The sequence below is a fragment of the Synchiropus splendidus genome, chromosome 9, assembly GCF_027744825.2.
Source record: "Synchiropus splendidus isolate RoL2022-P1 chromosome 9, RoL_Sspl_1.0, whole genome shotgun sequence".
NCBI lineage: Eukaryota > Metazoa > Chordata > Actinopteri > Syngnathiformes > Callionymidae > Synchiropus > Synchiropus splendidus.
The window spans coordinates 1327193-1343484 of record NC_071342.1 but is presented as its reverse complement, the minus strand read 5'-3'; the positions used below and the strand labels follow the sequence as shown (position 1 = coordinate 1343484).

The 16292-nt window shown below is 44.3% G+C and overlaps 1 protein-coding gene across 1 annotated transcript in view; it reads left to right on the top strand.

Moving 5' to 3' along the window:
- The window catches only part of LOC128765339 (uncharacterized), a 41708-nt gene extending 28799 nt beyond the window's left edge, over nucleotides 1-12909 (top strand). The window contains exon 3 of the mRNA XM_053876026.1: nucleotides 12901-12909. Within this exon, the coding sequence (XP_053732001.1) occupies nucleotides 12901-12909 (9 nt within the window). The remainder of the gene's footprint in view (nucleotides 1-12900) is intronic.
- Nucleotides 12910-16292: the final 3383 nt, after the last annotated feature.

Here is a 16292-nt window from a genome sequence, read left to right as displayed (position 1 = left end):
GGAAACTCTGTCCGGACCCGCCGCCTTCTGAAGGTTCAGCCTCCTGAACTGAGTGCGCACGTCCTGGTCCATGATGTCAAGAGAAAGAGGAAGAGGGGGGAGGTGAGGGGGTGGCTCATCAAAAGTGTCTGTGATCGACTTTGCTGTCTCAGTGACATCGTTCATCTTAGTTGTGTCACTAAGAGACAGCATAGTCCTTTGTTGTAAAGTGGAACATGGGGCTGGAGAGACCGCAGAGGTGTTGGTGCAAAAGGGCTGCTCAAAGCGACAATAGAAGTTGTTCAAGTCCTGTGCAAGAGCGAGGTTGTTCAGAGTGTGGGGGACACGTGGCTTGTAGTTAGTGGGCACCTTGAGCCCTCTCCACACCACAGCCGAGTCATTGGCTGAGAACTGCTGCGTTAGTTTGTCAGAGTATGCGGCCTTAGCTTTCTTCAGCTCCCTCTGAAACCGATACTTCATCTCTTTGTAGCAGTTCCTGCCCCCACTCTTGCGAGCTGCCACCTTCTCCTGTCTGATCTGGTTGAGTTTAGTTGTGAACCAAGGTTTGTCATTTGCATAACTCACCTTGGTGCGGGTTGGAACTATGCACTCTTCACAGTAGCTGATCCATGAAGTCACAGTGTCTGTATACTCATCCAGATTGTTGGTGGCAGCCCTGAACACTTCCCAGTCTGTGGTCTCCATGCAAGACTGCAGCTCCTCTTTAGCTTCACTTGTCCAGATCTTCATGCTCCTCACAACAGGCTTTGCCAGCTTCAGCTTCTGCTTGTATGTAGGAACAAGATGAACCATCAAGTGTTCAGAGAGACCCAGTGCAGCTCGAGGGAGGGCGGTATAAGAGTTGCGGAGCGATGAGTAACAGTGATCCAGCACGCTCTGCTCTCTGGTGGAACATTTTACAACCTGCCTGTACCTGGGAAGCTCCTCACTCAGAGTCGCCTTGTTGAAGTCACCAAGCACAATCACAGGAGAGTCCGGGAAAGTTCGCTCCACATGCAGAAGCTGATCCGCGAGCGCACTCTGAGCCTCACGTACATTCGCGCTGGGCGGGATATATATGGGAGCCAGAGTGAATGAAGCGAACTCACGTGGGGAGTAAAACGGCTTACAGTTCACGATCAGACATTCCAGAGAGGGAGAGCAGTGCTGAAAGATCACCGTCACGTCCGTACACCAGCTCCTGAACCCGGTCCGCGCGGTGAAGCTGGAAACCCTCCAGATGAAGCGCAGTGTCCGGGATGAGATCGCTCAACCACGTCTCCGTGAAACACAAAACACAAGAGGAGGAGAAGTCTCTGTTCCGTCTCAACATCAGCGCCAGTTCATCCATCTTATTGCTGAGCGACCGGACGTTGGAGAGGATTATCCCGGGAAGCGGAGTGCGCGATCCTCATCGACGAAGGCGAACGAGTGCACCGGCACGTTTCCCTCTCCTCCTCAGTTTCTTCCGCCCAGCCAAAAGATGAACTAACTCCGTAACTGACACCACAAACACTGGTAGTAAGTCAGACGGAGTCAGAGCCCTGATGTTCATCAACTGATCTCGTGTGTAAAAACACGCAGATGCTCCATCAAAACACAAAAATAAACAAAATAACATGCACGATAATTCCAGGTCAGCCTTCGTCGGCGCCATCTTGTCAGCATTACCTCTTACCTGCAGTTATGGGCAGACAACACGCGGTCGTGCCCTGTGTGTAGTCTCGCCATTCAACGCCAGCGGGCCGTTAGTGAAGTGGGATGATTCTTGAGATGGCGGTGGAGAGAGAGCTCAACTTCGATACGACGGGCAGCGGATGTGCTTGACTCCACCACACGGAACTCAGCTAACTCTGGGAACAGAGTCTCCAGATCAACCTCATAGCAGCGGCTGGCTCTCGTCAAACTCATCCCATGGCTTGGAAGCAGGAAATGTGGAACGGTTCAGCTGCTTGTAGGCCAGTCGCAGCGCCCTATTCGTCGAGGTTTAGTGTGGAATATACTAGAAAGAGTGTTTCTCCTATAGCTGTAGGTGAAATTCTCATATTCTAAGTCACCCCTCTAAGCAGTGAGTGAACAGCGCAGAAAACATGTTTTCAGCCGGAGGGACTGTGGTTTTCAGACCAACAAAAATAGAAATCTTGATAACTCTCTGAAACCACTTGAATTAGTTCTGAGGTTGAATTAGTCCTGCAGCTACTAGAATGAAGGCTTCTGCTGTGAAGTCAGGATAAATTTTCATGTTCTCAGGCTTCCCTGAGCAGTGACTGAACAGTACAGAATATAATATATATAATATAATAATATAGAGTTTTCAGCAAGAAAGAAAGTGGGTTTCGGACTGGCAAAAATAAAATTGTTGATTACCCTCAAAAAACACACGTTTAGTGTTGTATATACTAGAAAGAATTTTTTTCCTATAGTTGCTGGTGATATTTTCATGTTCTGAGGCACTTTTGATCAGTGAGTGAACAGTGCAGAAAAAGTTTTCAGCCTGAGTGAAGCTGGTTTTCAGACCGACTTAAATAATAAAACAATTAATATAAATAATCTTGATAACTCTCTTAAATCACTTTAGACAGGTTGAATTAGTTCTGCAACCAGTAGAAATACCTTTTCTGCTGTAGTGGCAGGTGAAATTTTAATCTTCTGAGAAATCGCTGGGCAGTGAGTGAACAGTGTGTTCACTCACTGTCACAAATGCGTTGTCAGCCAAAGAAAAAGTGGGTTTCGGACAGTCAAAGATAAAAATGTTAATAACCCTCTAAAAACAGTTCAAAATGTAGGTTTAGTGTTGAATATACTCGAAAGAGTGAAATCAGTAACAGTTGCAGGAGACATTTTTATGTTCGGAGTCTATTCTGATAAGTGAGTGCACGGTGCAGAAAACGCGTTCTCAGCCCGAGTGATTGTGGTTTTCAGACCAACAACGATAAAAATGTTGATAACTCTCTGAAACCACTCTGAGTGGTTGAATTAGTTCTGCAGCTCCAAGAAAGACGCCTTCTGCTATAGAGTCAGGTGAAATTTTCATGTTCTTTGGCATCGATGAGAGTGAACAGAGCAGAAAAAGCCTTTTCAGGCCGAGAGAAGCTCGGTTTCTGACCAGGAAAAAAAAAAAAAAAGTTGATAACCCCCTGAAATTTTGTTCAGAAATGTAGGATTCGTGTTAATTATACTAGATAGAGAGTTTTTCCTATAGTTGCAGGAGAAATTTTCATGATCTCAGGCATCCGTGAGCAGTGAGTGAACGGTGCGTAAAACGCGTTTTCGGCCAAAAAAAGGTGGTTTAAAGACCGACACAAATAAAAATGTTGATTGCTCTCTTCAATCACTTCAGACAGGTTGAATTAGTTCTGCACCCAGGAGAAATACCTTTTCTGCTAAAGTGGCAGGTCAAATTTTCATCTTCTGAGGAATCGCTCAGCAGTGAGTGAACAGTGCGTAAAATGCGTTTTCGGACCGGCAAAAATTTAATTTTTGATAACCCTCTAAAAACATGTCAGAAATGTAGGTTTACTGTTGAATATACCAGGAAGAATTTTTTCCTATAGTTGCAGGTGATATTTTTATGTTCTGAGACTATTCTGAGCAGTGGGTGAACAGGGCAGAAAACGCGTTTTCAGCCCGAGAGAGGCTGAGCAGGAAAAAAAAAAACTTTATAACCCCCTGAAATACAGTTCAGAAATCTTGGTGTTGGTGGTGGTGTTAATTATACTAGAAAGAGTGTTTTTCCTTTAGTTGCAGGAAAAAAATTTCATTATCTCAAGCATACATGAGCAGTGAGTGAACAGTGCATAAAACGCATTGTCAGCCAAAGAAAAGGTGGTTTACAGATCGTCGAAAATAAGTGTTCATAACTCTGTTAAATCACTTTAGACAGGTTGAATTAGTTCTGCACCCAGTACAAAGACCCTTTCTGCTATAGTGGCAGGTGAAATTTGCATCTTCTGAGGAACACTCTATGTATGAGGGGCTGTTAATGCTACATCTTCACAACCCATTCATTCATTCAGGCTGAATAGACCACGGCCGAGTTGTTCCGGACTGCGCTAATCTGCCACCTGTGCACACACTCACACGAGGGTGTGCTGCAACCTGTTCATGCGAGGGGTTTGTTGGTCGCAGTGTTATCCAGTTTCATATACTGCTGGTGCCTTCGCATATAATTGGAAGCGGATTAGGTGCAATAAAATGCGCATTACCTTGACGGCCATCCGGCAAAGAAGACAGCGCTGCCAGTCAGGACGCCGGTTAAGGATGGCCATGGTTTTGTCCCATGGATTCCTGGTCAGTCCGCAAAGCCATGTGCTCAAGATGACTTCATGGGTGATTCAGAATTCCAGATGGGTTCTTGACATACGGCGACCCTGCAGTTTACCAGATCATGACTACATGCTTTGGTGGTCGGCAGAAGCTAAACGGCGTTGCTCCCGTAACTAGAAGGATGATGGCATCACTAGCTATGAATGACTGGCGCGTCAGGGCCCACGGCAATCCTTCTCCCCTGAGTGTGATGACACCTCAGTCCTGCCTGACGTTTCCGTGGTCCAGAGGAGGCGCTCCGCTCGTCTTCAGATCTCAAGATTCTTCGCTTCATGTGCCAGATCCAGCTGTAATTTCACAATTGTAATTTCACAATTACAGAGTCACTGACTCACTCCTCTCTAATTTCACAATCATATTTTGCAGAGTGCCCTGGCACTTCCAGTGAAGTAGAAAGGCTGGTGTAATATTCCTTGTGACGAGTGGGGTTTGTCATAGGACATGGTGGACATGATTTGGGCCAAGTTTGGGCTCCCACTGGCGGACCTCTTTGCCAACAGTGTTTGTTGCCGGAGGGCCTCCTTCACACCTTCCCTCCACCTCGCCTCCTCCTTCAGTTGATGAGGAGGATTCAGAAGGTGAGAGTGATTCTATTGGCAGCAGATAACCCCAGCTCGATCTGGTACCCAGAGATGTCGCAGATGTGAGCCTGCAGCAGGTAGTAGAAATTATGAGGGGTCCACACCCGTTTAATGCTGAACGGGTGTGGACTGCTGTCTGTTGGGTAAACATCCACTGCTAGTCCAGTTAAAGCAGGGAGACAAGACAAAGACCCACCTCGCATCTGCCCCTATTGGGATCTTCAATTGGTATTAAGTCTGACTCTGAAGCTCTCTTGGAGCCACTTGATCAGACTCCTTTGGAGCTGGTGGCTTACAAAACAGCTCTTCTCCTGGCTCTGGCCTCCATCAGGAGGGTTTGGAGAACTATGTGCCTTCTCGATTAGTCCTGACTGTATTTCATGTATTCCTGTGAGGGCACTGAGAGCTTATCTAAATGCAGTCAAGGCCTTCAGGAAAACAGAGAAGCTGTGGGTGGCACTGGCAGGTGGTAAAATGGGGCAACATCCATAGCAGCCTTCAGAGGAGTTTCTTTGGCAGAAATCTGCCACGCTGCCTCCTGGGCTTCCGTCTCAACTTTTGCAGAATTCTATTTATCTGAAGTAGCTGCTTCTTCTTTGCCTCACTTTGTCCTGTCTTCAGGTGCTTCCAGCAGCTCTGGCCAATAAATGAGAGAATTGTTAGTGTAGTCCGGCCAGCGGGGTACACTTCTCAGGGCGTCGAGTCGGGAGCAGAAGAAACCACAGAAGTAGTGGGATACAAGCTTTGTTTTATTCCACATCAGCGTAACATAATTTCATCGCTTGACATCGCTCAGTATCAAATTGTTCAAAGTACAAACACATTAGGTAGGGGCTGGATCAAGGGCGTTCCTTGTACCAGATACACATTGTCACAAACATGCATGTCCACCTTTGGCCTCCTGGCTGAATCACAAAAACAAGAGCTTCTGGCAGCTCCAGACAAAACATACATTCCTGTTTTCACTTCAAGGGTACCATCTCTGGCGTATTTGGAATACAGAGTGGGTGGATATCTGTTCAACATTCCATTGGTACTGAAAAACAAGTTATCATTGTAACCCTAATGACACAGGTCAAATTATTCCACAACATATCTCCCCTTTGTGGGTCTCAGACCCACACACCGAATTTAGCAAACTATCCCATTTTATTTTATTGAAGATTATTTCGTACTGTAACAGAGCAGTGACAATATACTGGATATAAGTATGTAGAAAATGTTAACTAAATGATTCATATAGCTGTAGTTAGTTCAATATGTTTACTGCTGTCTGGTTAAATAAAAATCTCAACCGCGTCGCAGGAAAATGTTAGTCAGTTCGTTTCCGGAAGCATCAAAAGTTTTCCCCAATTGTTTTTTGTTGTCACTTTTCGTCATAGGTGAAATTTTCTTTTTTTTTTTTTTTTTTTTTTTAGTGAAACAATAATCAAGTAATTATACTGGCAAAGAAACATAGGATCATGATTTAAACACATTTGTCATGTAATCATAACAACACCTCATTCTTCAGTCACCTCTGGAGTATGATCAGAGTCCTCCAATTAATCAGGTGATGGCTACAGATGTGGTCTCTCAGTCACCACGAGAACCAGTTGTTCAGCAGGCATCATGTTCAGCATCTGTGCGTTCCAAAGTCCCGTCGTGACCGCTAACTGCTTCTCAGTCATTCGCAGACACAGTTTCCTCATCATGGGTACGATGCAACATGCCAGAAGAAAAATGACGATGAGTATGATTGCAGTAGTCATCCTCACTTCTGCAAAAAATGCTCCACATTTTCTTCGGTGTCCATGTAACCAATCCCAGGCCCAACTTATAGCTCCTGCATGCTCTTTTATCTCATTTTTTGAATCTCTAAGTTTATCCATTGCAATGGCAAATGTTCCATCAGGCGCGGTGTTGTTGGAATGTAAGTGCAACACTGATCTGCAAACATGTGACACACACCAACCAATCTAACACCTGACGATTTCGTAACACCATTTTACCAGTTTCATGCAGTTGTTCTCCCAGTAGTTTAAATATTTCATAGGTATGGTTTGTGTAAATAGTAAATATAATTAATCGAATAATGTGGTTTTATTACAGAGAGGACTAGTGGTGGTCAAAACTGGACGGTCATCTTCGTTTCCTTTTTTTTGACTGTGGTGTGGTTCCAAGTTTGGCAGACAGTGTTTTACCTAGAGCTCCCTGACCTCTGACATGGATCCCACTTTTACTCCGCCTGTCCTGCACCAATACGCTTAACGTTTTGTGTTTCTGGGCATTTTTCACACAACGGGTGATCGCATCGTACTTAACTGAGTCCCTGTTATGCTCGAGTTTTTTAGCTGGAACTTAGGGTGTCACGGTCTGGACTTTGGTCGGCTGCTGCGGTCTCGCAAGCTGCGCGAGCTCGTCTCCTGGTGACAACCAAACCAGACAACTTATTATCACAGCAAGCCTTGTCATCAACATTTTGACAATCTAAATCATTGACTTCACTGCCTGTTTTATTACCTCTTTGGTTGTGATGGCCTTGGGCCTTTGTGCAATGGCTCAGATGGTACCAAGTGGCGCTGCCTTCGACTTGGACAGCTGTTGGTGTTGCTCGGACCACGGTGTATGGACCTTCACATCTCGGCTGGTGCCACTTCCTTCGGAAGACCTTGATATACTCCTGGTCGCCGGGAACCACCAAATGCCCGGCCTCACGATCGGCCTCAAGCTCCCGTTTTCTCTCCTGCAGATAGATAGTCTTATGGATAGAAGTTAGTTGCTTCGTATAACTTCTAAGTTCAGATTGTAGTTGCTCAAGTGGAGGCCCCTTGTAGGGTCCCCTCAAGTGTGGTGCCGGCATCGGCCATCCCGTCAACATCTTGTGTGGTGTCAAATGCGTGCTTTGATGAGTTTGCATGCGATAACTCATCAGTGCTAATGGTAACGCATCAACCCAGTTTAGCTTCGTGCTAGCACAGATCTTATTCAGTTTCGCTTTCAGGGTTCCATTTATCCCCTCAACCATTCCCTGACTCTGGGTGTGATAAACGGCACCCAATCGTTGTTTGATTCGAAGTTGCTGCAAGATGCCCTTCACAACCTTTTGTACAAATGCAGCACCGTTGTCTGAGCTTATTTCTGACGGAATGCCAACTCGAGGAATGATTTATCTGGTCAGGAATTTGATTACTGTTTCAGCACTCAAGTCTTTAGATGGTGCTGCTTCAACCCAGCAGCTTAACCGATCAATTACCACCAACATGTTGCGTCTCCCTTGAACCGTTTTTATCATGTCAACGTAATCGATCACAAGATGTTTAAATGGACCTTCTGGGACTGGAATATGACCTATTGGTATCTTGATGTTTTTTCGTTGTTTTCTTCACAAATCTCACATTGATTCAGCACTTCATCTGTTGTTGTCTGCAAAAATGGGGACCAATATCCCTGCTGTCTGATTTTCTTCACCACTTCCCCCCTTGCGTGCAGTGCAGATCACTGTGCACCTCCGAAATCAAGATGGTCAAAAGTGCAGTTGGAGCTACGAGCTTGCCTTCATGTGATCGCCAGAGACCCTGATTGTCCACAGTAGCTCCTTTTTGTTTCCACAAAACCTTTTCATTTTCATCTGCATTTTCTTGGATCAAGATTATGTCTTCAGGTGTGACTAAGGGTTCTAATGTCACCATAGGTGACAAAATGGCTATTTTGCATCTTGACACTTCTTTTGCTGCCTCGTCAGAGAGAAGAAGAATACACCAAAATGTCAAACCTGAAAACTGAATTGTACATTTATCAGCTGGATGATGACAAAACCTACGGAGATGGCTGTGTTATCAGTCTAACGACTGTGGTGTGCTAATAGAGGTGAAGCCAGAAAATTTTCCAAGGGCTGAAGAAGAAGAAGAAGAACAACAACAACAACGTCAGAAGGCTGGAGCCGTGTCTAACAAACCTGATCGAATGGAGAGGAAGCCGTCCTTCGTGGCTATATGGCTGGCTAAAATCTCAGGATCAGGACGATGGTCCTTCATGGCCATCCATAAAGTATCGACAGGAGTCACGGGTGAACAAGAACAAGATTTCGTACTGGAGTATTTTAATTCTGATTGCGGTGTATTTCGTACTCTGTTAACCATACCAATGGATGCTTGGAGTAAGAAAATTCAGGAGTTTCTCCGAAAATCGACGGCCTCTTTTAGCATAGCCGCTGATGGAATGATGCCCTTGTGCCGAAAGAGGCACTGACCTTTTAGTCCTGCCCCCTTTGGACCGCCTACTCACTGATGGCTGCTATAAAGAGGATTTTTTCCAGAGCGACACCCTGCAGACGTACCTGTCGAAACAAGAGCAACTAAGACAACGATGAGGACCGAAGGGAAGAGAGGTATTGGCACTATCTTCCTCGGAGCTGCTACAGGCGGCACTGGGTACGGAATGAACAACTCCTCGACGAGCCCTCTATTTCCTGTGGTAGAACACGTAACTGGTGATGGTCATGAGTACGATGGTTCTAACAACAACACGACAGATGGAGCCTGTCCTTCAGCGACCATCAAAGACGACACAGACGACTTTGATGCAACTGAAATGGAAGATGTGGATGATGAGGAGGAACCTGTAGGGAGAGCACCAACCTCCTACCCCAAGAACGAAACTGTCGGCGTGCATCCGCCTGCTTCATCTTCAGCTTCTCAAGACCAAGAACCAGCAGCTAATGATGACACGGATGGATGGATAAGCGGTTTCTTCTTGAAAGCTTTAAAGACAGTTGTATTTCATCTACCAGGTAAAACCATGCGCAGGTATTGGAGGGAGATCTGCTACGGTTGCCAAGTAGACCATCCCAGCCAACTACAACACAGCTGCCTTGAAGAGATGGAGGATGATTTATACAGTCTTAACTTCCACCCGTTGATGAAGAGACTCTGTAACAAGAACTTTCTGTCTGCTATACAACACTACTTGACCCTGAATGACGTACAACCGGAGAAAATGAGAACCAAGGCTACGGCTGAGACAGTCTTGCTCGAAATGAGGTCTCCAAAATCAAGTGTCTGGAATGAATACATCAAACATGAGCATGAGGATCCTCTAATTGAACGTCTGGATTCAGCAAGTAGAATCTGGAATAGAACGCCGGTCCTGGTCGATGTCACAAACACGAGATTCCCTCGTATGTGATACTTTTTTTATTTTTTTTTACTCTTTTACTCTCTTTGTATAACATTACGTTTGAATCCTTACATAACCTGTGGAATAAAAAACATTAAGAAGTATATTTGGATCTCAGCTCATTCATTTCTCGTTTAACATGACGGTGAAACACATCATTAAAAGAGTTTATTACAATCCTCTTCACCCCGGGACCTCTGGAGGTGTGAGTCGCCTTCGTCCAGGGGTGCAGGATGAGACTGGAAAACCAGTCAGTTCTAAATCTATTGAAGATTTTTCATCAAAACAGGATGCTTACACCGTGCGTAAACCAGCCGAGAAGCAGAGTATTTGTTCACAGGCCTCTTCAACAATTCCAGGCCGACTGATGGGACATGCAGGCATTGGCTAGATATAACGACGATCAAAATTACTTATTGACCGTTATAGATGTATTTTCAAAGAAGGCCTATTTACGCATTTTAAAAAGAAAAACTGCGATTGAGACAATGAAGGCGTTTGAATCAGTGCTGGATGAGAGCGGGACGCCTGCAAAGCTACAGACGGATGATGGGAAAGCATTTTTTAGCAAGAGTTTCCGGGCTTTGATGGAAAGGAAGAGAATTATTCATTTTTCAACAGCGAGTGACTTTAAGGCCTCTGTGGTTGAGAGATTTAACTGCACTCTTAAAAATCGGATGTGGAGATATTTTACAGCTAAAAAGATTACATTACATCAAGGTTTTACAGGATCTAGTAAAGAGTTATAATCACAGCTATCACAGTAGTATAAAAATGACACCGATGGAAGTAACTAAAGAAAATAGTCTGCAAGTGTTTGACAATCTTTACATTAGACCGTCGAAAGGTCGGCAGAAGCCAAAATTTAAGGAGGGCGATCATGTTAGGATATCAAAACTATGAGGTGTATTTCACAAAAAGTATGAGCAGAGTTTTACAGAAGAGATATTCACGATAACTGAATGTATCCACCGCAACCCGCCTGTACATAAATTGAAAGATTTCGACGGTGAACCCATCCAGCGGTCATTTTATGATCAAGAATTACAAAGAGTGCAACTGGTTAAGGAAGTATTTCACGCTGAAAAGATTCTCAAGGAACGCGTCGTTAAAGGAGAAAGACAGGTCTTTGTCCAGTGGAAGAACTGGCCTGAAAAATTCAAAAGGTGGGTAAAAGCTTCAGGTATAAAAAATATATAAGACGATCCTCCTTTACAACAGGCATCATATCATCATGTACGGCTCAAAGAACGCACGCTTCTATGTGACTTTACCATCAAAGGCCAGTGCAAAAGTTTTTAAAGACAACTCGATTGGTACTTTCCGCGTTGATTTAGCACAACATATCGATTTAAACGGAAAATGGGAGGTTGCTTTGACGGAGATTACATACCCTCACACATGGAATAATATTCCGGAGGATGCGGCATCATTTTACTGGAAACCGAACCCTAGAGGACCTGATTCCAACACAAACACGACTCCCCCGAGGGGATCAGAATCAGATGCTAACAGGTTGCGGCGCTATAAAGATGAATTTCACAGAGCCATGAGACGCCAGCGCCTCAGCTCAGAGGACAAAAGACGAATCGCGAGTGGTTGATTGACATTTCAAAATGGCGGGAAGAGATATTTCCAAACTGAAGTTCAAGGGTGGATATTAAAACTCTATTAATCAGATTTCAACCGAGTTGGAGCAAACCTTTAAAAAAACCAATGACGATATACGCTTCCTGTTTGACGGTGCACGGCAAAAAATTGATCTTCAAGGAGACGGTCAGAACCTAATGCTTTTTAAGTGAGTTCAGAGCGCCCCATCCTGATTTAAAAGCGGGGTTTTACCATCGCTACTGTTACAGCGACGCTGTAAGACCGCAGCTTGTAGGGGATGCGTATGCACCGCTCTTAAGAATGGTGGAAATCAAGGGTAGTTACTCAGATATAATCACACAGCATTTTAACCCTGCTTACTATTTACCGGTTGCCAAGAGCCATATTGAAAATATTCAGTTACAAATTAAATCAGATCTTAACAAACCAGTCAATTTTACCTTTGGAAAGGTGGTGGTGACTCTACACTTTAGACCTGTTACTTGAGAGGATATTATATAACCCTTTAATCGTCGTCTGGAAATCCATTCATCATCACAACACCAGAGAGATAACCAGCCTTTGCAGACCAAGTCATAAACAAACACAATAGTCCACACAGGCTTAAGAGACGACCCGCACAGATTTGTACAATATTATGAAAAACAGGTGGGCGGAGATCTACCCGGTTTCTACGGTGACCCGGTTATGTACGGACGAGGCATCCGTTCCCTCTTCTCAAAAATGTTTTGGTTTGTATCATGGATCATCAGGAATTGTCAAAGCGAAACCCCATCTCAAATAAGACGTGGGTAACATAGCCTTGGATATGTTCACCCATACCGTGAGAGGAATGAGCGATCAACAGAGACAGGAAGGGTCAGGCGGTATAGCCGTCTTATCACGAAGGACAAAGAGACGCCCTCCAGGACGACGTGTAAGACAGAGCTCAAATAAACGTCCAAACAAAAAAAGAAAGAAGTCAGTTGACAGAAGCAAACGGGCCAAGAGGAAGTCCAGAGGGAGCTCTAATATATTTTAAAAAACCTTATATACAGTAACATGGCACTCCTACACCAGAAATCTGCTGAATGCACATTGGCAGAACTGGATTTATTCACGCCGCCAATTACGCAGCTTTCCAATTTACACTGAAATTGCTCCAGTAGCCGCTATCAGCGAAGGAGGACCGATTGAGTTTTTTTATAGCAGGAGACGGTGAAAAGTATCTAGACCTAAACGACACCCTTCTACACGTGCGTGCAAGAATTACTAAAACTGATAGCACACTGCTGGCTAACGACGCAACAGTCGGTCTCATGAATTATCCTCTAAACACCATCTTTGACCAGTGTGATGTGGTCCTGGGGGATCGGAGGATTTCGCAGTCCAGTTCCACTCACCCGTACAGAGCTATGATCAAAACACTTCTCAACTTTTCAGGCGACACTCTTAAAACACAGTTTAGCGCCGGTCTTTTTTACCAAGACACACCTGTGTTGGTTGACTGTAAACGGTCCCAACGCAGGCCTGAATAAACGGGCAGAGTTCACGAGCAGATCCAGAGAAGAACATCTTCTCGGTCCTCTCCACGGCGACATATTTTTCTGTGAGACACTGTTATTAAACTCACTAGGGCGAATGATGCCTTCTGCCTGACCGGACCCCGCGACTCCACCTTTCGTCTGAAAATCCTTGGCGCCTCTCTGTTTGTGAAGAAAGTCTGTCACAACCTCTTCCGCTGACGTCACCGCCCAACCCACCTAGTCACATCCATACCTGCCTCCAATCTCCTGAAGGTATAAAGACCCGACCAACCTGCCAGTCCTCGCCTGTTCGTCAACCCTTCATGGTTTGTCTTCAAGCGAGATATTCCGCTATTTTCCACTGCCTGGATATTGCATTATCTGAGTTATTTCAGTCGGTCTTTTCTGCCTTAGAACTTCAGCCTGCCTGCACCTCTACTCCACAACCTTCACCTCCTTCATTGCCATAGCGCAGCCAGCTGGACTCCTGGACCCTCACCAGCCACTTGTCTGGGATCTCCACCACGGCATCAGAAGACTCTTCCTGTTCTGCACAATTAAATACCCATCTTCTGATTCCAATCTGCGTTTGAGTCACCTGCTTAAATCAACGTTACAAAGTCACTGTTTCGCCAGCTGTGAGAATAGGTCATGCAGAGCGTTTCTTTAAAGGAAATGCTCTCTGCCCACTCTCACGAGTCAATGTAAAAACATACTCCATTCCAGAAAACTCATTAATATGTACCCAGGATAATTTATTTCTGGGTTCAATACCTAAATACGTGGTTTTAGGGATGGTGCATCATGAGGCATTTACCGGTATGATAGATCTCTCCCCGTTCAATTTTCATCATTACAACACTGAATATCTCGCCCTCTGTCAGGACGGCCAACAGATCCCCGCTAAAGCTTTTCAACCTCAGTTTAATCACGGTATTTCAGTCAGTGAGTTTTATACCATGATTTTAGCTACAGGAAGACATTTGAAGGATCTACCTCTAAGCATTGATTGCGAAGGTTTTAACAGCGGTTATTCACTGTTTGCATTTAATCTCAATCCAGCCGACGACAACGACGCTCTCTCCCCTGTCTCAAATGGGAATTTAAGACTGGAGATGAGATTCATAGTACCCTTACCAAACACCGTAATACTGATTGTGTACGCTTGTTATGATTCCATTCTGGAGATTGATGCGAAAAGACAAGTGCTGGTGGACTATTATTAAAAAGTTATGGACAGTCTCCAGTTACAGAGGCTGCTGAGAGGTCTCTTGAGCGACACATTTTACGGTGTATGGCCGTCGGATAAGTTGCCTCAATTTACACAACCCCCTCAGACCGCCTGAATATTTAATCGTCAACACACATCCGGCACATAAACCAGGAGAGCACTGGCAGAGTTTAACTCTCGAAGAAGACGGTAGAACAACTTTCTTTGACTCATTTGGAATGGGGCCCTACTTTGCACATTACCCTGAAAGTATTTTAAAGTTTCTCAAGAAACATTCAGGCAACATCAAGTACAACAATGGTCTACTACAGAACCCTCTATCGTTTGTATGTGGTCATTGTAAGTGCCAAAGTAAGTTTCACTTGATATTGTTTACACTGTTAGGTAGTCGTTTTGTGGTTTAGTGCTTTACATAAATATATGTGGGTTTTAATTTGAAGGCCACTTTTGTCTTTTGAAAAAAACGGCGGATGCGCAAGGTAAGCTCGTGGTTGATTTGTGTTGGGTTGTTAAGAACAACATGGACATATAGGTTTTGACCGTTAAGTTTGGATTTTTGGATGTTCCTGAGACCATTACTTTCAATAAAGGAGGATCAAGTTCCACGGCACAAGCTTCAGTTAGTTTTTTATGTTTTTTTGATTCCCGTCCAGGAGAAGCTCGGGGAAAATATATTCGTACGGATGTACTGGTGAGAACGATGAAAATGGAAACATTCGGGGCAAAGGAGGAACAAGTCAGAAACTAACGTCGTTCACAACAATAGAGGTAGCAAACTATTGGAGTTTGCAATCACAGTCATCATTGCATCTTCTACCTCCATCATCGTGCTAGAGGGCTGTGTATCCAAGAAGTATTAAGTCTATACAGTGACGATACCTTAAAATATGACCTCATGGTATACAACTTTGTGAAAGGACATCAACAATGTCTAAAAAGATGTGCACACTGTCCGTGGAAACAACATACTCTGTTCTCTTCAGTATTTTAAAGACTATTGTGACTAATCCTATTTTGTTTGTTCGTGTGTTAAAAAAAATCTGTAATCAGGAGACCAGCTTTCAGCTATACTTTTCTTTCGCAAGATAGAATTCGATTTAAGTCTCTGATATTGAGCCCTCGCTTCAGGATTGGACAGCAGTGTGAGAGGGATGTTTAGCTTTAATAATGTGACGAGAAACTAGGACCATCCCGCAGGTAATGGAGAACTTCTTTTATTATGCGGTAGGGAAAGGTACTTGAATATATCAATCACATGAGAGCCTTTTACAGCATTTCCTTCATACATAAATTTGCCATTCATATTCCAACCATCACCATTTTTGGATATCCTCTGGATAATGTATTCAGCATTTCTTCGAGCTTTTGACGGAAGGATATTTAGAATATCCTGACCCAAGTCATCTGTTACAAAGGGTGTTTTTAGAACACTTTCGACACGACTGTCAGAGTCGTGGGGGTGATCGCTGACTCTGTCTCGTTGTAAAGTCAGAGTTACTCTCCTTTGGTCTCTCTGATCCTGTTTTGTAAAGGTTAAATATCTCTGCAATAGAGCATCATACTTTTTAATCTTCTCATACGAGTTTAACTGAGAATCATTCAGAATGGTCCTCATCTTCTCATTCAATTCATCTTTGGCAGTTTCACAGATGTCGGAGGTTGGACTTGATAACTGGTTAATTTGCTGAGGAGAGACCAGATACATTTTCTGGACAGTCTTCATCGTGTTTTACTTCTTTACAAGTCCTCCTATTAGATTTCCAATGATTGGAACGGCAGCCGCTAGCAACAGCAACAGGAATCCTCCCGATTGCTTTATAAGAATCCTTCATCTACGCTTCACGCACGCCTTTTTATTAGCCAAGAGTCTGATGTTCTCATGATTCCGCTTTTATTTTGTCA